Source organism: Suillus clintonianus, assembly GCF_016758775.1.
Source record: "Suillus clintonianus strain FC179 chromosome Unknown DEU56scaffold_135, whole genome shotgun sequence".
Taxonomy (NCBI): domain Eukaryota; kingdom Fungi; phylum Basidiomycota; class Agaricomycetes; order Boletales; family Suillaceae; genus Suillus; species Suillus clintonianus.
The window spans coordinates 74,147-96,536 of NW_024539359.1; the positions used below are offsets into that span (position 1 = coordinate 74,147).

At 50.0% G+C, this 22,390-nt stretch overlaps 8 protein-coding genes across 8 annotated transcripts; 2 read left to right on the forward strand and 6 right to left on the reverse strand.

Annotated features, from left to right (window-relative positions):
* Positions 1-37: 37 nt before the first annotated feature.
* Positions 38-2,681, forward strand: DEU56DRAFT_928690 (3-oxoacid CoA-transferase; the record flags this gene model as incomplete). Its single annotated transcript, XM_041358652.1, has 11 exons — positions 38-224; positions 285-308; positions 366-455; positions 508-562; positions 618-944; positions 1,008-1,068; positions 1,119-1,483; positions 1,535-1,593; positions 1,651-1,709; positions 1,771-1,834; positions 1,902-2,681. 11 exons carry the CDS (start codon positions 38-40, stop codon positions 2,189-2,191), a joined length of 1,581 nt encoding a protein of 526 aa, XP_041202557.1. The 3' UTR covers positions 2,192-2,681.
* Positions 2,682-3,172: 491 nt separating this feature from the next.
* DEU56DRAFT_836046 (uncharacterized protein) lies at positions 3,173-5,329 on the reverse strand. Its single transcript, XM_041354778.1, has 8 exons — positions 5,170-5,329; positions 4,980-5,090; positions 4,831-4,926; positions 3,839-4,776; positions 3,716-3,789; positions 3,489-3,662; positions 3,381-3,434; positions 3,173-3,326 (listed from the first exon to the last, which is right to left on the reverse strand). The coding sequence occupies exons 2-8, from the start codon at positions 5,055-5,057 to the stop codon at positions 3,307-3,309; spliced, it is 1,434 nt and encodes a 477-aa protein (XP_041202558.1). The 5' UTR covers positions 5,058-5,090; positions 5,170-5,329; the 3' UTR covers positions 3,173-3,306.
* A 23-nt stretch (positions 5,330-5,352) lies between these two features.
* On the forward strand, positions 5,353-7,334 carry DEU56DRAFT_836049 (acyl-CoA N-acyltransferase). Its single transcript, XM_041354779.1, has 11 exons — positions 5,353-5,513; positions 5,562-5,638; positions 5,698-5,748; positions 5,811-5,928; positions 5,982-6,142; positions 6,194-6,315; positions 6,371-6,478; positions 6,530-6,573; positions 6,627-6,952; positions 7,002-7,118; positions 7,172-7,334. Exons 1-11 carry the CDS (start codon positions 5,459-5,461, stop codon positions 7,274-7,276), a joined length of 1,284 nt encoding a protein of 427 aa, XP_041202559.1. The 5' UTR covers positions 5,353-5,458; the 3' UTR covers positions 7,277-7,334.
* Positions 7,335-8,993, reverse strand: DEU56DRAFT_836062 (uncharacterized protein). The gene is made up of 3 exons (XM_041354780.1): positions 8,032-8,993; positions 7,729-7,971; positions 7,335-7,652 (listed from the first exon to the last, which is right to left on the reverse strand). The coding sequence occupies exons 1-3, from the start codon at positions 8,782-8,784 to the stop codon at positions 7,593-7,595; spliced, it is 1,056 nt and encodes a 351-aa protein (XP_041202560.1). The 5' UTR covers positions 8,785-8,993; the 3' UTR covers positions 7,335-7,592.
* DEU56DRAFT_894993 (sterol-sensing domain of SREBP cleavage-activation-domain-containing protein) lies at positions 8,982-13,480 on the reverse strand. Its single transcript, XM_041356376.1, has 6 exons — positions 13,172-13,480; positions 12,355-13,117; positions 12,078-12,304; positions 11,723-12,029; positions 11,507-11,668; positions 8,982-11,455 (listed from the first exon to the last, which is right to left on the reverse strand). Exons 1-6 carry the CDS (start codon positions 13,264-13,266, stop codon positions 9,275-9,277), a joined length of 3,735 nt encoding a protein of 1,244 aa, XP_041202561.1. The 5' UTR covers positions 13,267-13,480; the 3' UTR covers positions 8,982-9,274.
* Positions 13,481-14,154: 674 nt separating this feature from the next.
* Positions 14,155-16,589, reverse strand: DEU56DRAFT_747135 (Aldehyde/histidinol dehydrogenase; the record flags this gene model as incomplete). The annotated part of the gene is made up of 10 exons (XM_041349254.1): positions 14,155-14,251; positions 14,311-14,482; positions 14,598-14,783; positions 14,842-15,188; positions 15,243-15,367; positions 15,419-15,514; positions 15,562-15,719; positions 15,771-15,953; positions 16,006-16,336; positions 16,395-16,589. The coding sequence occupies 10 exons, from the start codon at positions 16,587-16,589 to the stop codon at positions 14,155-14,157; spliced, it is 1,890 nt and encodes a 629-aa protein (XP_041202562.1).
* Positions 16,590-16,747: 158 nt separating this feature from the next.
* Positions 16,748-19,263, reverse strand: DEU56DRAFT_836068 (uncharacterized protein). The gene is made up of 3 exons (XM_041354781.1): positions 18,878-19,263; positions 17,923-18,820; positions 16,748-17,869 (listed from the first exon to the last, which is right to left on the reverse strand). Exons 1-3 carry the CDS (start codon positions 19,108-19,110, stop codon positions 17,057-17,059), a joined length of 1,944 nt encoding a protein of 647 aa, XP_041202563.1. The 5' UTR covers positions 19,111-19,263; the 3' UTR covers positions 16,748-17,056.
* DEU56DRAFT_928746 (3-oxoacid CoA-transferase) lies at positions 19,245-21,628 on the reverse strand (the record flags this gene model as incomplete). The annotated part of the gene is made up of 11 exons (XM_041358653.1): positions 19,245-19,779; positions 19,830-19,893; positions 19,948-20,006; positions 20,058-20,116; positions 20,173-20,528; positions 20,578-20,965; positions 21,013-21,067; positions 21,126-21,215; positions 21,271-21,294; positions 21,351-21,457; positions 21,513-21,628. The coding sequence occupies 11 exons, from the start codon at positions 21,626-21,628 to the stop codon at positions 19,490-19,492; spliced, it is 1,608 nt and encodes a 535-aa protein (XP_041202564.1). The 3' UTR covers positions 19,245-19,489.
* Positions 21,629-22,390: the final 762 nt, after the last annotated feature.

The window sequence follows — 22,390 nt, forward strand, 5'->3', positions numbered from 1 at the left end:
GATCTGGGGAAAGAGCACGAAGACTTGAACCCCATCCATGTTGGCTACGTGCGTCTCGAGAGCGACGCTCGTCCCAGTTTTCAAACTCCGTACAACCGTCTTGCTTAGAGCAAGATGGTACAGTACTCCTACGGAGCTTCCGCTACCCAACAAGTCGAAGGTATGGAAGTCTGTCGACGAAGCAGTTAAGGATGTGAAGTCAGGAGATGTCCTTTTGTGTGGTGGTGAGTATCGTCGCATTTCATGTCTTATACCAGACGTGTGATGTGCCACGCAACGCTCAGGTTTCGGTTTGGCTGGTGTGCCAGGTGAGTCTCAATAGAGGAGGGATCTTGAGCGGTGTAACTAAGCTAGGATACAACAAGACACACTTCTTTCTGCCTTGGTCAAGCGCAAGGAAGTCACAAAGCTAACAGGAGTTTCCAACAATGCTGGCGCAGGCAACTCTGGGCTCGGTTTGTGTATCCACACCTGTCCATGATCCGTGAACCTTATGAATGTCCATAGGAATGTTGTTCAACAGCAAGCAGATTGATAAAGTGGTCGCATCATACCCTGGCGGGTGAGTGATTCATCTTGTCGGGGACGGCATGAGGGTGAACGTCTTGTCCGTCCAGAAACAAGGCCTTCGAGGCCCTATATCTTAAGGGCGAGGTATCTTTGGAGCTGTGCCCCCAAGGTACACTCATCGAACGTCTCCGTGCCCATGCCGCTGGTATCCCAGCCTTCTATACCCCTACTGGAGCATCAACAGCAGTAGAGGACGGTTCTATTCCAACACGATACAATGAAGGAGGATTTGCCAATGGAGTCAAGATACCAGGTATTAAGAAAGAGTCACGAGAATTTGGAGGTCGCAAGTATATCATGGAACCGGCTATCGCTGGTGATGTCGCTTTCGTTCACGCATGGAAAGTCGATGAGGTTGGCAACTGTGTTTTCCGGTGAGGAAATTGGCCGTCGTTTTTGGTTGCCTGCTTGAGCGCTGAGCATGTTGATTCGCGCAGGTACGCTCAGCAGAACTTTGGTACAGTCATGGCAAAGAATGCAAAACTCACGATAGTGGAGGTGAGTCGGGGCGTCGCGGTAGTTTGCAGAAATTGATGCATTACTTGCAGGCAGACGAGATCGTGCCTACTGGTTCTCTTTCACCAAATGCCATTCATATTCCAGGCATTTATGTCGATCGAATTGTTCAGTCCACCGAGCCGAAACGGATAGAGTACACGAAGCTCGCGCCAAGCTCCTCATCCTCTGCTGAACAATCCACTCTAACACCTGAGCAAGAAATCGCCCAGAAAATGCGTCATCGTACTGCAAAGCGGGCTGCCAAAGAGCTCAAAGATGGATACTACGTAAACCTCGGTATTGGCATGCCCACTCTTGTTCCCGGATACCTCGAGCCTGGTGTGAGCGTTTGGCTGCAAAGCGAGAATGGCATCCTCGGTATGGGGCCATACCCTACGAAAGAGCAAGTAGATCCGTAAGTAGCGCAGGCAAGGAGTGTTTCTTCGTCCTAAGCCTCTCTTTGTAGGGATCTCATCAATGCGGGTAAGGAGACTGTGACCTTGCTGCCAGGCGCTTCGATCTTTGGTATGTTTTCAGATAGTCGTTGTATGATTCAGCTTCACTTGCTGACCCTACTGACAGACTCGAGTGAATCATTCGCTATGATTCGCGGTGGTCACGTCGATGTTTCCATTCTCGGCGTGAGCATTTTCACACACTTGATTCCGGGATGATCTCACAATAGCCTGGTTTATCTTATAGGCTATGCAGGTATCGCAAGCAGGTGATATTGCCAACTTTATGATTCCCGGAAAATTGGTCAAAGGTACGTGATTTGGACGTATTCCGTCTTCCGTCTTCCGCGGCGTTCTCACTGTCGATCACATTCACAGGTATAGGAGGAGCTATGGACCTGGTGTCTAACCCCGACAAGACAAAGGTTATAGTGGTGATGGAGCACTGTGCGAAAGACGGCACTCCGAAGATCTTGAAGAAATGCTCTCTTCCGCTCACGGGTGCCCGTACTGTTAGTCAAATCATCACGGAGTTGGCCGTTTTCGACGTCGACAGGAAGAACGGTCACCTTGAGCTTGTTGAACTCCAAGAGGGCGTAACTCTTGATGAAGTCAAGGCGAAGACCGGCTGCGATTTCAAGGTACGGAGAGACCTAAGCAAGCTTTGATTTGCTTTTAGGTTTCGCAGGTCCTATTGTAGGGAAATGTTGATACCGTCGTTTCTTTATGAAACTTGTGCATTAAATGTATTATTCTTTTTACCATCTATCCAGAACCGGCCGTTCTGCTTCAAGGCGCAGTGTCTCCTCGTCCCACTTACAACTTAAATCCGATGCTCCGCCTCATCATCATCGAATTTTCCGCAAATACTGCTACTCTCTGATCCTGATATACCTACGCCATTCTCCTCAACGGGTTTTCCTCCGGTTCATTGCTTCATCCTCTGCTATCCTAAACTCCAGTCGCTCCCTTCGAACGCTACATGAGCACCATGACCAGGGTACATATGAGGAAGTTCCGCACACTTCAAATGGAAATTTCGCAATCAAGGCGCTTGCAATTGCAAAAACTCCTTGATCTCCTGACATAAAAATGTCTGCTGGGTTAGAAATAAATGACTCCATACAAAGTACACACCATCGAGCTTGGGTACTTGTGCGAGCAGATGCGCGTGTGGCGACAAACCGCTCTACAAAATCAGGGAACACAACCGGGCAGTGATATGCCTTGGCAGAGGATCTAAGAGAGGGCCTGTGATATTTCAAAGAAGGTGATTAGTACCTGGTGCCCGCCCATAGTAATTCCAACGATGCAGAAGAGCTTGCGCACTTCAAGGCGCTTTGTTGATACTGCATGCTGGGTAAGTCTATTCCATCTGCAAGTTGGTTCAAACCCTATGTGTTTTCTTCGTAGGATATAAATGGAAAGGACGCGCCACCATAAGGTGCACGCGTCGCTGATACGCCTTGATCTTACCAGCTTTGGTAACAACGACCAGACAAGTTTGTTCGCTCCAGTCATTCGGCGCTCGCGTGCTTTGATAAATGAGGTAGGTTGTTTCGGATAGCAAGACTTGTAAGTGCATGCTTCAGTGCTCACCGTTATTTTTGCGGGGCAGGTGTAGAACGGCATCGCTGCAATACTTCTCCTAGTCAAACTAGTCGAGTCGTTTCCTTCTTCGCGTCAGTGAGCTTCCACTGTTGAAAGGCCAGTAAATTCTTTCTTCTACAAGTACACATGATTTTATGTTGTATGACGCCCGAACTCTACCAAGGTGGCTGGCTTAACGAAGAGTAACCAGTTCTGCGTGCACTCGTCAGCATGTCATATCTAAGTAAAGTAATGAAGCTCATTCACCTTCAGCAGACGTCGGATGGATAGCAACTGTGTCATCTAGGTCCTGTTTCCGGGCTTAACAAACGCATCAGTTATCAACAAAAAGGTAGGACGATGGAAAGTACTCACCTCCCATCTTGATAGCCACCCCAAAGCCTTGCAATACCTCGTCGCTTCCTTGTCCAATGATATGTACACCGACCACGCGTTCTTCTTCGCCAACAACGACGAGCTTGTACACGGTGGGCTCCTTGTGCTCTTCTTCGATCTGGGAGAAGTAAAGCGAGCGGAACGAGGACTTGTCTAAGTTGCAATAAATATTTTTGCGCATTTGAACTGAAAGAACGCAGACACACAGATCTTGACGGCAGAGCCATACTTCTGACGAGCTTCAGGCTCTGTAAGGCCCACTGTGCCAATGGTGGGGTGCCTATATGCGCTATAAACGAGCTTTACGATAAAAAGAGCGGTATGCTCACGAGAAAACGACTGTTGGGATGTCCTCATATGACAATTTGTCGTTCTTGAATTTCTCAGGCCCAAACAGCCTGTTTGAGAGCCGCCGACCTGCCGCAATAGCAACAGGCGTCAAGAGCGCCTTACCCTGAATGTCACCGACCGCGAAGATATTCTCCAGCTGAGGTTTGCCCTCCACAAATAAGGCCTTCTGGAATTCATCCACGACCACGTCGCCCTTCTTGTCGAGCTGTATCCCCAGCTCCTCGAGACCCAAACCCTGAGTGTTTGCGTGGCGCCCAATAGCCCACAGCACGCAGTCTACCTTGAGTTGTGTGCCATCGTTGAGGTGCACAGTCAATTCACCACCCTTCTGGCCTTCAACCTTAACGACCGATGTATTCTTGTGGATGTTGATTCCAGTGTGCTCCATCCAAGGCGTAAGTGTATCCTGGAGAATGGGATCAAAGGTGCGGAGAACGCGTTCGCGTCTGATGAGAAGATGTGTCTCACTTCCCAGCGTATTGAGCACACCGGCGAGCTCAACAGCGATGTATCCTGCGCCGACGACAGCCACGCGCTTCGGCTGGTCCTCAAGGTCAAAGAAACCATCCGAGTCGATTCCAAGACTCGCGCCGGGAATCTGATCGTCGCTTGGCAGGGTTGGGCGACCTCCAGTGGCAATGGTGATGTAGTCACCTGCGATGACGTATGGCTCGCCACCGTCGGAGGGCGTGATCTGAACCTCGTTGGGCGAAACTAGACTGGCTGTGCCACCGTAATAGTCTACCTTTTCTTTCTCGAGGTTCTTCTCGTATATGCCATTTAGTCGGCGGATGTAGGCATCACGCTGCGGTTTGAAGGATGCCCAGTTGAACTGTGGGGGAGAGACATTTTGGAAATGATACCCGTTGCTTGCGTGACGGAGACGATCCGCGAGGTCGGCCGCATGCCACATAATCTACACCAGCCACACTCATGAGCGGTAGAAAATGAGGAGCGTTGAATGACGTACTTTCTTGGGAACGCAGCCAACATTCACGCAAGTACCGCCGAGATTCGGCGACGATTCAATGAGGGCAACTTTCTTGCCATAAGACGCAGCGCGCCGCTGGGGCGGGGCAGTTAGCATTGCCGCACGATGACCCTGTTGAAATAACACACCGATGAAGCGACACCTCCGCTTCCACCACCGATGCAGATATAATCGTACTTCGCTTGTAGTTTATTGAGTGGTGCCATCTTGGTGCTGGTGTTCGAAAATGATCTTGATATCTGTGGTTTAAGGAAGAAGGGAAGAAGGGAAGATCAGATGCTCAGGTGACCTATGATAATGGATGCGGCACGCTATTACCTGAAAGAGCCGCTGCGATGCCTGTGAGCGCACTAAGGACTGGGATGATGTGATTTTCGCAACGGATAGCGCGTTTTGCAATAGAAGGGCCACCTTGAACAAGACGAGCAATTGCTCGTCTTCACTATAAATATATAGGCTGGTGCCGAGCCTGCTCAGTCATAAACCAAGTACTGCTGCGTCATCGAGTTGCGCATCACGTGATAAGTGACAAAGACGGATACACAACGCGTCACGGGTACATTTGCCAAACGCTCATTAGAACATCCAAGCTTCGATCTGAGAAAATATGGCAACGGTGGACTGGACAGCAGATGCAAATGAGGCTCTTACTCTTTCGCTAGGTAGGCTACTTTTCGCCCACTAGAAGACAACTGACGCGTTTCCTGTAGTGCGAGCAGAAGAGGATAAACAGGTGCTTGGAGGCGAGGAAACTTATGGAGCGTTTCATCCGACATTTACATACCCTGTATGTTTTTATTTTATGCCATTATGCACTCTCTCGTGATGTTCTTTCATTCTGTCCAGATCTACGGAGAGGATGAAAAGATTTACGGCTACCAGGACTTGGTAATTGACGTGCGTTATACCCACTTTCACGAGTTGATACCGGCGCTGAACATCCAACTGGTGGCCTGCAGCTTCGATTTGCCTCCGGCTCTCTAGCACAATACCTCTCTGTCAGTTACGCTCAAAAGCTAGATTCGTCTACGACCGTGGACAATGTGGAAGGTATATTAAAAGAGTTCATACCCCCTGGTACGTCCCACTCCTCATACACGCTGCTCTTTGACTGACTTTGGGCTTGTCAGACTATGATACAGACGAAGCAGCATTCCTTACACGCGTTCAAGAAGATGCAGTTTCATTCAAACCCATAGGTAGTGTCGTACATACATATACACGACCCGTATCAAGCACTTCAGGATCCAAATCTGCCACTCAGGAAGTGGTCGAGTACGAGGTGTACCATGTGAGTGTTATGAGCACTTTCTGCTCACAAATCTTATTCAGGCGCATACAGGCTACATGGAACGATCCGGGATTCAGAGAATACCATAGACGAATGCAGCTTTTCATTCTGCTCTACATAGAAGCAGGCTCTTACATCACTGAAGACGACGACGCTTGGGACTTTTTTGTGTTGTCAGTTCCTCATTTTCATTCGTATCCTCCAGACTATTTGACCGTGCGCGAACAGGTACGAAACACGCAAGCGGTCAAGTGGCACGAAGACATACCATTTCATTGGGTATTCATCAGTGTATAAATTCTACTGCTTTCCCGAGAAACTCCGACTTCGTCTTAGGTGCGTGATTTCTTTGTGAAGTGGAATATAACCAATGCATGGTTTGCACAGTCAATTCGTAATTGTACCACCATACCAACACCAAGGTCATGGATGTAAGTACCGATACTCTTATCCTCTGCCTCTATTCATGCTCAAGTCTTTGAAGCGGAGCTGTACAAAACAATCTATAACTACGCCCTCCTCAACCCCCTCATATCTGAGTTGACAGTCGAAGATCCAGCCGAGGCATTCGAGGACCTACGAGATCGAAATGACCTGAGGATGCTCCTCGCCAATGAAAGTTTCATAAAAGAAGGCTTTGGTTCCGAAGCGGTTTCGCATAGTGGAGGAAAGGTGCGAAAACGGAAAACTCGCGCTCGAGCAAACCCAATGGGTGCATCATCCGGTACGGTGAAAGGCATAGGGAAAATGGGTCCTCCGATAGACAAAGCTTGGTCTGAGACGTTTCGGAAACAACTTAAGATGGCGGGGGTAAGTCCTGAATTCAGCTGACTCTAATTATTGTTCTGAGTTTTCCCAGCGTCAATGGCAGCGGCTTATGGAGATGCTAATCTTGATGCATCTCGACCCCACCGACACCCATGCTGCAAGAGCATATCGACTGCAGGTCAAGGAGCGGTTGTACCGTTTCAACTTCGTAGGTCACACCGCCAGATGTCTCGCCTTTTATTGATGTCTTCTCATCAACAGGAAATCTTGGCCCAATTAGAGAAGGAGGAACGACTGGAGAAACTGGAGGAGACATTCCAGAGCTTACGAGAAGATTACTTGAGAATATTGGAGATGATCAAGTAGTGCGGTCACGTATATAGTTGCTCTCATTATTGTTATTTGTTCTTGTAATTCTGCGGACACACTGTCTAAGCCAAGCTAGGTTCGTACAATCAACGACATGCGGCACGATGCCACAGCACCCCACGGACAGTAACCTCCCTCGCAACTGAGAGCAACGGCTCAACGGCACCCACATCGACTTCGTTCTGCAACGCCTGAAGGTCTACCCCGGGAGATGTAAATGCCAGCGCCGCCAGAATACAATTCACAGCTGAGGAGACTATGCCCTGGGCCAGACGCTCAATTACCCCCAGATCAACTTTGTTTGCCTGAAAGTCTACCACCTGCACGTGGCAAGATGCAATCGCCAGCGCCGCCAGAATACAATCAACTTCCTGTTCGTTTGGTGCTCCCACTACAGTCAATTTCTGCAGCATGGGAAGCTGAAATCCATCGAATATCTTGACGAATAGATGCTGGTTATCCGAGGACAAGGGGAGAGTCATCGACTCCAGGGAAGAACACACGGCCGAATCACTTCTACCGCCATCTAATTCAATCGCGTCCACTACGATGGCCTCCAGATGAGGGAAAATCACCGGAGTAGAGCGTATGATATGGGCGGAAGCTTTCTGGAGGTGAAGATTACGGATATTGTTGCAGGTAGGAGTAGGGAAATGTGATGTTGGATACGGATAGCTTTCGAGGTAAAGACGGTGAGCATTTTTGCCGCGTTGGAATTGAATCGGATGCACATTTTGATCAATGATGCATAGCCGAGTGAGGTTTGGAGCATCGAATTTAGTGATGTCTGACCAGTAACACTCCAAGGTTCTCAACTGAGGTACCTCGATCTCGCCATTCCCTGGAAACCGCCACTCAGCGGCTATCTTCCCTAGTGGGCCTAGTCTCAAGTCACTATTGGTATGCCTATAGCGGACTAGCTCGTGGTCGTGTATGGGCGACATAACACCCGCGCTTTCCCAACGGTCACGCGCAGAAAGGAGGACCCTGAGCAGTTGAGAATCCGCCTTTGAGTAGTAGCATCTCTGTGCTACTATTAGCGATGTGTCTTGGCAGGTGCGAAGAGTGAGAGGCTGACGGCCAGAGCAGGCAAGCCAAAACTGGAGCAGATGTGGAAGGAATGGATGTAATTGACTGAATCGCCCGGGAAGTGCGACCTGGAAGCGCGACCAAACCCCTGTCGTTGAAAGTGCAATGGCTCGCCAAAGACAGCACACCCGGGTGAAGACCAGGGGAGGGCTGGCAAAATTGGCAGAGATGGTGGTTTCTCCACATGAGAAAATACTAGGAAAGTCTGGCGCGTCATTCACGATGAGCAAGAATATGTGCTGTAGGAGTTCAACTGGCAGACGATGGATGGGGGGTTCTGGGTACTTCGTGCTGGAGGGAGGGACATGTGAATTAGTGAACGACAATGCATCGATGTCGATCCACTCGAGCTTCCTTTGCTGGTCCACTGATCTTGGAAAGTAGGCGAGGAGGTTGATTAAATTCCGTTTGAGCATCCCTTCAAAGATGCCAGCATCAATGGTGGCGACGAAATTGGCGTTAAGAATAACTTACAGATTCTCGTTCGGAATGGAGTCCGTGGCTGGGCCATTATATCGATTCGTCAATGAGCAAGCCCGGATCTGAGCTCTTGGTAGATTATTTGTTGAATCGCCCCTGAGTTGCCTGAAAAGTTCAGCCCCTGATCAGTTTCCTACGACCGTGGTACAACTCGCGCACAGCGCTTCAAGCTCTTCATATCTTACCCAAGCTTGTGGGGGATGTAAGATACTATCGGCATCTCCTCGTATAAGTATACCATGTCTTATTACTGAGCGTTAGACGTTGATTTAGTGCATGATTATTCAAACGAGTACGATATACAAGACCCAGCCGGATCCTATCACAACAAGAACTACGATAAATAAGACAGATTGCTACAGATTGCACTTCGATAGCGAGCATCCTCCACGCACAATGTAAAGTTATATCCATACTTAATAAAAATCACGAAACAAGGAAGAGTCCTACAGTATTCCCGAAGCCCGCCATTGCAGCCCCACGGATCGCAAGGAAGGGCGACACTCTCGTGAATGGAATGCGAGGGTACTCTTCTGGCACCGCAGTCGGCGAGGGTGGCCGGCTGAGGTACATCGAAGGAAGGAAGGACCGCCGGAGAGAAAGAGGGGGATCATCAGTTAGGCTCGACAGAGTAGCACTTCGTGCCTTTGAGACACCGGTATCGAACAACCAGATCTCCCACCGGTCCAGAACCGCGGGCGTTAGTCCACGCGATGTCGATGAAAGCTGGAGTGAGCCTTTTGTGTGTGCTCGGGATATGCGGCGGACACCTATTATTTTTTCACCTGAAATGTCCCAGCCCCCCCGCTCGCACGCTGCTTCGCCTGCTCTGATAACGGCGACGTTGGACCACGTCGAAGGACGTGATGCTATTGGTGGGTCGATGTGAATGGAATGGCCTTCGTCATCCTCATCTGTTAAATGGGCTAGCACGTAGCTCTCCGAAAGGCGGCGCAGCCCTTTTTCTGAGGCTCTGCGGGAAAGAATTCCGTGGCCGGAAACAGGAAACGCGGAGGTGTCTGGCGCAGACGCAGTGCTAGCAGAGGACAACCTCCGCGTTGATGGCACCGAGGATGGTCCTATAGTTGAAGCTGTGCTGCTACTCCGTGAGCGCCGACCCGTAGCCAGCTCCAGGATGGTCGATTCTTGTGGATTGTTTCGAGGGCATGTACACCTCCTTCCCTGCGACGTGATGTAAACCTTATGAAAAATTACATCATGCCCGATTGAGACGGAGACCATGAAGCTGTCCATGGGTGGTTCACCACAGAACTGGCAATTCACGACACGAGAGTTGGATATCCGCAGTTGGTCGATAGCGCCATGATTCTCCTCCAGGATGAAGATGCACTCAGAGGATCCGGCATCCCACAGGGAAATAACGCCAACTTCTGAAGCGACGCCGATGATTATGTGATCCCTGCCATCTAGCCTGACTTTACACGCATCGATCTTGCTGACACGGTCCACTGAATTGCCTGGTTGCAGCGCACAGCGGATTGGCACAGAACTCCGAGCTTCGCATACGCCGAACAGCTCCAGAGCTCCATCTGCCAACACGAATGCTGCCAATATTCGGTCATCTGAGCGAACACGGAGAAGGCGACTCTGTAAGATAGGTTCGGATGACATCGGGGAGATGAATGACGCCGACGAGTGGCCGTCCATGACCCATTGGGCAATGGCTCCATCCTCGTACACAACGACGAGGGGCTCTGGTTCAGGAGGACCTGGCGGAGGTGTGCACGGGCGAGATTGCGGCCCATTTTTCTGCTTCAACACTGATTGGAGCGGGGGCGCGAAATGCAACTCCCTAATCCCTGCCGCGATCGAGTGCGGCGCAAGGGTCGTATATAGTCTTGCGCTCCTCCCCGGCATGAACCACACCCCAATTGTCCCATGCGTTGTCCCTATAGCACAGTACTCTCCTGCGTCATCCAAGGCAACTGCGGCTATCCGCTCCTGCGAAAACGATGTACTGCCTGTACTCAGCAAAATGTCGCTTGTATCGATGAGGACAGGGTTTGGGTCGTTGAAGTGCCATATGCTCAGCTCATTCTGTAGTCCAACCGCAGCTATCACTTCACAGTCTTTGCTTGATGCAAGCAGCTCGACATCAGTCGCAAAAGCGCGCGGGAGTGTCTTGAAAGAAGTTTCTCCATTGAGTGACTTTTCACCCTTGAGGGAGGGTGCATCAGCTTCTGCGCGGTTCCGCTGTGCCTCAAGTAGCTCGGCATCTTTCAACAGGTATAGCAGCAGTCCATAAAGCGTGGCAATTGTCACGCCGATCGGCAGGATGACGAACTTAAGGAACCAGAAAACGAGGTTAATGGAGCGTGCAGGCCCAGGGGCGTGCTCATAACCCAGTTCTGCCCCTGTACCAGGCTGGAACGCGACAATGGCCGGGACTTCAAGACGGAGATGAACTAGTGGTTCTTCATGGGGATTGAGCGTCTTCCAAATACGCCAGGCGGGGTCTTGTGAATCTGGGCGACGGTGAGCTGCTTGCGTGCGTTGCTGAACGGTGGAAGGAATGATGAATCCTGCCTCGCTTTCACGAGCAGCAGGTCTCGTCATAACATATAGTGTTGCCGTGATAGCAAGGAGCTAGGAAGACAATGAGCACATAGACATATGAAGCTCAGACTATTTACATACCAACAACAAGCTGATGTTCGTTAAGGCGCGACCTTTGAGTGACTCCTTCGCATTGAGCGTGGCTCGCTGCCAGTTGGGCGCGTTTTTCTCCAGTGAGGCATCACGAGTCGAAGCAGACGCAGCGGGCGTTAAGCTTGGGTCTTGTCTTAGCAATTGATTGAGCTGAACCCGTCTACTTCAGTACCGACCCACGTATACAAGCTCACTTGAACTCACCTCCAACCTTTGGATATCAATACTGAGTACTGCCAAGAAGAACGTATGCGCAAGGAACCAATGTGCAATGAGGACCACCACTGCAAAGGTGCAAAACTGCCTGATTGCACCAGCAGAGAAAAATGCGATGACGCCCAGGATGGAGTTATACGACAGGACTTTGAGTGTATTAGAGGTGCCAGCGCGACTCAGTCCCTCAGCGATGCGCTCTTTGACAGGTAGCGTAATAGACGTGCGAGTCACCGCATCCACGAGATTAAACATATTCTCCGCACCAACGAAGATGATAACGATAGGGAGAAGGCTCCTGTTTATGGTAAGTGCTTGTATGATGAGACAAGATATGAAGTGTTACCAGGGAACCATGGTCACTTTAAAGCGTAACAACGCGCATACACTCAGACTGGTGATTGTACTTGCCGCAATCTCAACGAGTGCCGTGAAGGTGAGACCAATACGGGTGTGCACACCATTCATGCGCTTCATCGACCACGAGACATATGCGCAAAATGCACCATACGAGAGGTATAAAAACGTTGAAATGGATGAAGTTCCCGTAGTCTTGGATAGGCTATGATTGTACTGCAGACGTTAAGAACATGCACACGAGCGATGGAAAGTACTGGACATACCTCCAGCGCAATTAGTTTCGGTTCCGCAGTCACTGTAAACACTCGCGCGCTTTCCGCAATCTCCATAGTTGAGTTCTCGATTATCTGTAGCCAAGAATCGTGACCGGCACTCCTCGAACAATCCGTCTCAGGGAATACATAAGTAAGTGCCAGGAACATTGCAGAGTCAGGGGTGGCAGGATTGCGTTGTGAGGAGTCGCGCCCTGTAAGGACCATCTGCGGTGTAACATGTACACCTGCAGCTGTGACACCTTCAGAGCGAGTGGCTGTTAGAGAGATGTTCCTGTCGCTGCGCAGACGTTCCTCGTCGTGTTCCCAAAAGGAAAGGGGGCTGATAACAAAACAGTGATGCGAGTTCAGATCGTTGCAAGAGACTCCATGATTCAGAAGTCCTTGGAGGATCCGCCCTTCTAGTTGAAGGGTGTAAAGCAAAGTTTGCAGGGAAAGTGCCCCTGCCCCGTCGACAGTGTTGACGAGAATGCGTTCAACACGAAGTGTACGGTCACTTCCGCAGCGTGCTCGTGTGAGGAAGTCGTCTCGTACTTGGAGGTTGGCGTTTCCATCCCAAAGTTGATGTATGTCCCGTTGTGTGTAACTGTCATATGTCGCATGAGCAGTGAGGAAAGAATCGAGGGGGTTTGATGTAGATACAAAGCGCGAGTAAGCTGGGGTCGACCAGTATATGGCAAGTGCAGGGTACGACAAGGACGTGATGACAATCGCCGAGATAAGGATGAGACGAACTTGATGTGTTGCGCAATGTCTTGATTCCACCTGGGTCAGACTCGAAGCCAAAATGACTGTAGAAAGTACGCACATTCCGAATCGTCTTAGGGCAAGGTCTGCTAGAGTTCGCATTCGTTGCATCAATGAAGGTCCAAATGAAAAGGAATACGTTTGCTGGCGAGCCATCGAAAGCGGTTATGAAGGAGTTTTGGAACCGAGCACCGTCAATTGCATCTGACAGGCGCCTTGTCACCGGTTTCCGGAGTTCGTTGCCTTTTCGTTTCCAGAAGTAAGCTAAACTTGTAAACGGGTAAAAGCAAGATTGTCAAGGGAAAGGTTGGTTGATAGAATGGAGGCAGGGACGTTGCCGTCGGTGTCCGTGCTATATACCGTACTACTGATGGTAAGGTACTTACTGGCTCGGATGTAAATGAAAAGATGCCAAGTTGACAAATTGCTCCCATCACGTATGCGCGGCTCCCTTATCACCAACTTATCATAACGTTTGTCGTAAGCTTACTTCTCAACCAATCCGCCGAAAATGTTGAATTCATGTAATACTCTTACGAACAGAACGATCAGTTGAAAGACTGAAGTACTGAAGCTTGAAGGGCACCCGTTCCTACAGCGGAAAGGGGCTTCGATGAAACTCACGTGCGAGCGACCCATCTTAAACGTTTCAGAACAAGATCATATGATGGATTTCGTGCTCGCTTGCGACATACGCTGAGAATTTCCGTGGTATTAGGTGGGATGTGGCGTCGGGTCGGGTACGAATCCCACCAGTAAGAATGCCGCATCAATTGGGCCAAGTTGCGATGCCCCGAGGTCACCGCAGTGACCGCGCATACTGCCCCATCCACCACCCCCCGCCACACCGAAACAAGTCCGCAGTAGAGCTGATGAGTAGAGTTCAATTATGGGACTTCACTAGACAGCAATGCAAGCTGCTGATGGGATTCTCTTACGGAGTCAGGTCCATTAGTAAATCACGTAGACTGCTACCAAAAAAACATACAATTCAGTGCCTGATATGTGGAGCATCCTCATAGCAATACTTCCACTGGTAATAAATCATCGGCGGGAAGCTTTCGTTAGTTGTAACAACCCATTGAACCGTGCACGATATCCATCAGCATATAGCAGCATAGTCAGACCATGAACGAAGTCCCTGTCATACAATACCAATTAAAACCAAGAAATGGAAACCACAATAAAGCGGGGACATACCAACTCCGTACGAGTGAACGTATGGGATAGTCAAGCACTTTGGGTATACTGGTCTGCACAAATGACGGCCAGCGGTCGGTGACAATTGCTTTAGGGTTTGTCAGCGCACGAAGTCCATCAACGCCACCGAACCGCCCGTATCCACTGGCTTTCGTGCCTCCAAACGGCAGGTCTTGGCTGTGGGGAAATTAATTACCACGCCCCAGAGGTCAAAATACTGCTTACTTGAGCTAAAAGTAGCATATTTCAGCATTTGAGTAAAGCAGCAAGCGAGAGGCAAACACGACTCACGTAGTACACTCCAAAGTCATTGACAGATACCATGCCACAATGAAGCTCCTTCGCGACTTCAATGCAGAGGTCCTGATGTGGTCCAAAGACGCTGGCGCCAAGTCCGTACCGCGTTCCATTCGCGATAGTGATCGCTTCATCAATATCATCATATCGAATTAGCAGCGCAATTGGGGCAAACACTTCATGAATAGATATCAAGTGTCAGCAACTTGAAGCATAGAACACAACAACACCTACATTCCACCTGTGAAATTCTCGAGTTGGGTTTGGCATCGCCCACCACCGTTGCCTGGAAGAATGACCTCCCCTCACACGACGTATGCAGGAGCTCCTTCCCGCCGACATCGACTCTTGCACCATCTTCCTGCGCCTGGAACACTAGCTCCTCGAGCACTCTAAACCTGTCATTGCTGATCATAGAACCACAATCCACGGTGTTGATGTATCCCTCGCGCGTAGGCGCCAGCACGGACCCAAAGCGTAACTTGGCGACGCGATCCGTCAGGATATCGTACAACTCATCGTATTGATCCGAATGTACAATGAGACGCTCAATACCGATGCAGTTCTGACCCGAATTTTGGCTGGCATATCAGTTAGTTCAGATCGTGTTTGAGGAAGTACACGGAACAGCTCACAATATACCACGCATCCAAATGCTAGCCCATTTCTGGAGGTCCGTGTCTGGTAGAATGATAGCGGGATCCTTTCCACCAAGCTCAAGAGTAACGGGTGTGAGGTGTTCAGTGGCAGCCATGGCGACCTGCGCAGAAGTTAGAGGCAGCTCAAATGATCTTTGCAATGATCTATTCACCTTTCTTCCGACTTCCTCTGAGCCAATAAAAGTAATGTGCTTGATAAGAGGAGACCTGGTCAAAGCCTCGGCCTCATCAGGCCAGCAGCAGACAGTCTGGAATTCGGTTAATATTGTAGTCCGGAAATTAACCCAAGCCATACCTGTACAATGTCAGCGTCATATCCAAGAACCTCTAGGCACTTGTGAATAGCGCCAACAAACCATTCTGTAGACCAAATAACATGTTCAGATGCTTTGAGCACGATAGCGTTTCCAGCAAAGATAGATGCGATGATCGGTGACCAAGCATTATGAAGAGCTACAGTCGGATTAGCCACGTTGAGAATCACGTCACTTAAGAGACACAAACGGTAGTTCCATGATACGATAGCAGACACGACCCCTTTGGGTTCGTAAATGACCTGTGACTTCTTGTAACTCATCATCAAATTCGAATATCTCGTTTCCGTTCGTAGAGCGCGTTCTCCATGGTTGATCAACCACTCCAACTTTGAGCACGTCGTCAATGTCTCGCCCAAAGCCGCGTCAACCACTACATGGAATAATCTCGGTAACAGTAGAAAAGGGAGAATAAAGCAACTTACGAGTCTTTCCCGTGTCGCGGCACGCGACCCGCGCACATACCTCCTGGTTCTCCACGAGCCACTTTAGTAAGCTGCGCATGACGCGCCTCCGCTCACCAAATGACGTCTCGCACCACTTCACTTGAGCATTTTTCGCACGTTTGATCTTGGCCTCGATTGACCGAGCATCATCCGCGATAGTAGAAGTGAGGTGCAAGCTGTTGGCGGGGTCAAAACACGTAATGTATTCGCGTCCACCTCCGAACTGGAGAGGAAGGAGGTCGGGCATTTGGAGATGCGAGCGGAGGTTGGCGTTGGGTATCACGCGAGAGCTCCAGTTGGGGTCTGCTTCCTGTCAACGAGAGGATGAGTGTCATGAAGATCTTCCCCGGGGTATGAAAGAGACGAACCTCTGGAGCAGGGTGGCGAAAAGGCACTGCGCTGTTGACCGCTTTCTGGTATCTGTCAAACACTAGCCATATGCCAAAGGCTGAAAATGTGGTGAAGAGGTATAACACATCAACGATGCTGGCATTCGGATCGTCCTCGAGCCATAAGTTGAGTGTGTTTAGTGGATGGAATAAGACATAGAAAAGCGAATGCATTTCTGCGACGACGGCGCAGAACCAAGACGAATCCAAAAACCCAAACCAATGCGTTCAAAATATAAAGACTCAAACAAGGCAGATCCTCATCTCAAGTTGTCAACAACAACACGTCGAAACGTCGTCACGTGCTTTCACCCACAAGCGCCTACAACAAGAACATCTGCCTGAAGGCAAGCTGGAATATAAACAGAGACCTATTGGTCTCCAGAAAAATTACATTAGCTGAAATCGCAGAGCAACGCTGATACTGATTTGTAGTTACGTATGGGTATATCAGACAAAAATTGCAATGCAATGCAACGAGCGGGGTGTGTAACGAGTAAAAGTCAGGGTAGTAGTAACAAGGGAAGTAATAAAACTCGAACAACACACTCGCACAGCTGTAGTGAACATAAGCATTAAGCAAACTATGTCCGGCGAACAAGTCAAAAATGCGAATCCGTGGTATGTAGGCCGCGTGGAGGTCATATCGTCTCTTTGATGCTACTGCTCGAGTCCTTTTTCCGCTTGCCCTCGCCGATGTTAACAATCTTCTTCAGTGAAGATATGCTCGACTTGCTCTTCTCGTGGATTTTGTCCTTCTTTGAAGGAGAGCCGCCCGTTCCCGAAGAAATCACAGATATGACATCTGCTGCTGGGTCGGAAACATCGTCTGCGGGTTTGGTATCTACAATGCCAGAGGAGCCTCCACCGCCGACTAATCGAATAGTCGTGCTAGGTTCTTGAGTATCCTCTTGCGACGGCCGCAAGGTAGGAACGGGCTCTGATGATCCAGAAGCTTCTATTTCTACCACCGCAATAGTGGGGGTCGAGGGTTGGAGTGGAACTGCATCCATAGCAGGAGCAGAGTCAGCAAGTAGGTCAGTGACACTTTCCACCGAAGAGGGTGGCGTCTCTATGTGCACGTCGTCTGCCGTGGAAATGACCTGTCCGACAAGAGTTTCCACTTTCGCACGAGGAGAATGTCTAGGAGGAACTTTAACGATTACTACGTCTTCTGGTATTGCCCGCATGCCGGGCCCACGGCCCGCTTCGAGATCCTCGTTAGACGAACGTTGCGAATCTGGCGGCGAGGGGAGAGAGACGACATCGTTGGCAGTCGGTAAGCCTACGGGTAACGGAGCTGGGGGTTTGGTGATGGAAATGACGGGAACAGGTGGCTGTGGTATAATATCGGTAGTTTCTTCTGTGAGCTTCAAGTCCGTGAAGACGGGTATAGGAACAACTGCGTCGGAGTCAGCGAGGTTTAAAACGCCAAGGCCATGTATCTCCCGCGCCTGTAATCAATAAATTAACTGTAGAATACACCAACAAGTGTGATGATGCGTACCTTGCCTTTCTTCTCATCTAGCGACGGAGCACCATGGATCAAACCTGATTCGTACCATTTCTTAACGCTCCGGTCAGCCCATGCCTCCATTGGGTTCAACCCTCTATACTCCCCGGTGAGCCGCAGCCCCCCTGGTCCAGCCTCCCCACCACCATCGCCTTGACCCCGCCCACTTCCATCAAAGAAGTAGGCCTCATATCCTAGGTCATCCTCGCTGCCTTCACTCTCTGCCGGTCCCAGCTCAAAGCCCTCCCCGCTCTCTAATTCATCGACAAAATTTGCGAGCCACCTCGCCCACCCACCGGGTCCATCCCCATGCCAAAGCACTATCTTCGTGTCAAACTCGCGCCCGAAGACAATTACCTGACCCACGGTGCCGTCCTTGTCTGGGTTGAGGTCCACGCCGATATAGTTGCCTGCTTTATCCACGACGAGTGGGATCCAACCACGCTGCGAGTATTCTTTCCGCACATAGCCGTCAGGTATGGACCGCATGATATCGCGCAGATGTGGATTACTTCCTGTCTGAGGGTCATCATCGACTTCACGCCAAAAACGCCACTCATCGAGGACACCCTCGAGGGGGAGCAACGAGAGGCCAAAGAAGAGGCCCTCTGAGCATCCCGCTGACGATTCTGCTTCTTGTCCGTCCACGACGAGATACGACTCCCGTACCGCCTGCGGTAGTGCAAAACCAAATTGCATCTCAATTTGCGCAAGGTCCTGTGGAAGAATGCCGTAGTTGAGAGTATCGCCTAGTTCTGGGTATTCACGAGCCAGCCATAGTTTTAGGCGATTCCACGTATTTTCTAATGGAGGGTAAGGTGGCGGTGGGGTCATTGAATCTACAAAGGGCGTGTGGTGAAGAGGAAGGAGTGAGGCCGGTCGTGAGCGAGAGCTGGAGGTGAAGAGAGGTCAGTTATTTGAATCGAAAACCAAGTAGGAATGGACGCACGAAGTCGGTACATAGCTATAGGAAGAGATTGGGGATTGCGGTGGATATGTATATGTTGGACTGAGTGGGTCTGGTGTCTGAAGAGCCGCTGGGTTGAAAGCGTCTGGATGTCGCCCATGACCCGATGACGAAGTTGGGAGTGAGAACGCTTCATGCGTTGTCGACATTGCCTGTCCTCGTCGTACAGACTGTTTACTACGGTCGGTTGAGAACAGTGAAGCGAACCAATTCATTGTTCAAGTCGTCGCCAGCTGAATTTCCAGGACGGTGGACACAATGCCGACCCAAGTGATGCTGTTGTAGTAAGACAGAAGTTGCTAACCCTGCAAGGGAAATTGATTTTCTTGTCTATTTCTGTCCTTATGGTATGTGTAAGTAATGCGCCACCTCAACCTTTCGTTATCATGTTACTGCGCAATGCGAAGCGACGTCCTTGTTTTAATACAGAAATCAATCCCAAATACATATAAAAATTCAACTGCAACTAAAGACGTCCGCTTTTTTCACTGAATATAGTCGTGGAAGACGGAATTAATGTGTGGTATCATTAGGCATTAATGGTGGGAACAGCCTGTTGATACAGAGGTATCATGTACTACCATCAATACGGACTTACATCTGCCCAAGGTTTTCAGAGACCTTGAAATCGCAGGCTGTCTTCGATTGTACCTCCTCCACCGTCACACCCTTGGCCACTTCCATAAGCGTCAGGAAGCCACCAGACCGGTCAACATCGAACACAGCGAGTTCGGTAATAATCTGACTGACCGCCCGTGCACCTGTCAGTGGCAGCGAACACTCCTGCATGATTTTTGGACTTCCATCTTTTGCACAGTGTTCCATGGCCACAATCACCCTCGTCTTATCAGGATTTGACACGAGGTCCATGGCTCCACCAATGCCTGCAGGTATCACATGAACCCAGGTACAGATGCTATGCCAATTCACATACCCTTCACAAGCTTGCCTGGAATCATGAAGTTTGCAATGTCGCCAGCCTGCGATACTTGCATAGCCTACACAAATGTTTGATCAAAAAAGTTCCCACAGCCAACCAAAATGAAACATACACCAAGGATAGCAACGTCCATGTGACCGCCACGGATCATGCCAAATGAATCAGCTGAATCTGTATAACGCGTTAACATGCGCCTCTCGCTTGTGCGCTGACGTCACTCACCGAAGATCGAAGCGCCGGGCAGCAATGTGACCGTCTCCTTTCCAGCATTCGTGATGTCTCTGTTAGCTTATTGTTAGTACCGACATCATTGGAACATGTAGCCAGCGATACCCACGGATCAACTTGGTCCTTGGTGGGGAACGGACCCATTCCCAGAATGCCGTTTTCACTTTGCAGCCAGATCTTGACGCCCGGTCGGAGATACTCCGTGACGAGAGTGGGAATGCCGACACCAAGGTTAACGTAAAAGCCATCTCTGAGCTCCTGTGCTGCGCGCTTTGCTACTCTGCGCCGTGTGCTCTTTTCCAGGAGTTCCTCAGGCGAGGGCCCACCAGCAGTCCCTTCTGGCGGAGCAGTGGCAAGGATATCAAAAGCTTTTGGTTCAGTGGCCTGCACAACACGGTCAACAAATATTCCTGGGACATGGATACCGTTTGGTGGTAATGAACCAATGGGGACAATTTCCTCTGCCTATATGCGTGATAAGCTTAATGCCAAATAGTTACTCCATGACCCTTACCTCTACTATGACCAACCGCGCATTCCTTGCCATAGCGTTATTGTAGTTGTTTGCGACATGTCGGAACATGAGGTTACCTGCCTCGTCTGCCTTCCAGGCGTGGACAAACGCGACGTCACCAGCGATGGCAGGCTCCATGATGTACCGCTTTCCGTTGAAGTCTCGATATTCCTTTTTGTTTCCGGGTATCAGGATACCTTCTTTGAAACCGCCTGCTTTAAATCGGATGGGAATGCCACCAGTTTCAACGGTCGTGGAGGCACCTGTGGGTGTGAAGAAGGCGGGAATGCCTGCGCCGTGCGCGCGCATCCTTTCAACGAGGGTACCTTGCGGGACCAGTTCAAGGGACAACTTTCCATCAAGGTACATCCGCTCAAAATATTTGTTTCTGAGTAGCGATGAGTGCATGACCTTATATTCAAAAGTAACACATACCCGCCAAGGTATGATATTATGAGCTTGTCAAGCTGCCCGCTCTTCATGAGCTTGACTAGTCCATTAGAATCAGTAAGATTCCACTGCTTGGCGCAGAAAAATGAACTACTCACCTAGACCCAAATCACTAGAACCAGCATTATTTGACACGGCGGTCAAACCGTGGATGCCATTTCGTCGTGAAAGAGCAGTGATCAAAGTCTCTGTGGGGTGATTATCAGACAACCTTCTTTGGAACTGGCGGGACGACGAACTCACCAGGAGTACCACACAAGCCGAACCCTGACGTCGAATGGAACCGCGTCAACTTCAATCCAAGCGAAGTGGTGCAGACATACCTCCACTCAGCACGATGTCCCCAGACTTCACATCTTGCACAGCAGCATCTGCAGATGCCCATACTTTCTTCCGCTGGGGTGCAGCAGACTCGGGCGTCGCGTAATGTCTTATGCACAACCGGAAGGATGTCAGACCTTTGCATCGTCGGAAAAGCTGCGTACTGTGTGTAGGAAGGAGAGCGGGACCCATAGGTGCCAGATTTCAGGTCAGAGAATAAGAGGATTTCAGTGGTGTGGTTCTGTGTGAGATCACCAGGCGAATGCCAGCTCCATATCATAAACTTCTGTCCCGACGCGTCGGTACTCCGCCTGTCAAGCCGAAGGACAACCACAAATCCCCCACATGCGGGCAGCACTTATTTCCGGGCACTGGCAGGCCATCACTAGTGAAACATTATTGAAACTTTACGGTTCCTGATCAGAGTCTAATCAGAGTCGGCAACACATTCCGAAATTCACACCCAATTGCAGAACCCCTGGCACCCTTTGTTTGCTCAGCGTCAAGCGCGCGAGTTGGTAGTACCTTTACACGACAAAAAGCGGCAGGGGGGTGGAGGAGAATGGATGAAGAAACCAGGAAGCAAACTCGGAGGCCTAACTGGGGTACCTGTGAATTGTAAATAGCGAACCTATCGAATCAACGGATAATGAAGAGCTTGAAGGAACTGCAAACGGCATCGGCTGTTCTGCAAGAATATTAATGCCATGTATGATGCGCTTGAGCCTGTCGTGCTTATTTTCATGCAGCTGGTGGTTGAATAACGTTGAATGGCATGGCGAGACTGTCGAGCATGCTCATGATGTCATCAGCGTAGCATGCGCTAGCCATCTGCCCTAAAGAGAGCGGCCCGCCACCACCAATAAGTCCAAGGCAACGCTCACGTTAGTTACAGTGGAAGATGTGTGGGACTCGGCCGAGAGATTTAGTGAGGGACATGTCGTGACGATGGGCTCGGAAACGAACGGATGTGTGCCTCGAAGATGGTCTTCCGCATTCTTGTCATCATGCTAATCGTCCGTCGTTACTGTGCGATATACGT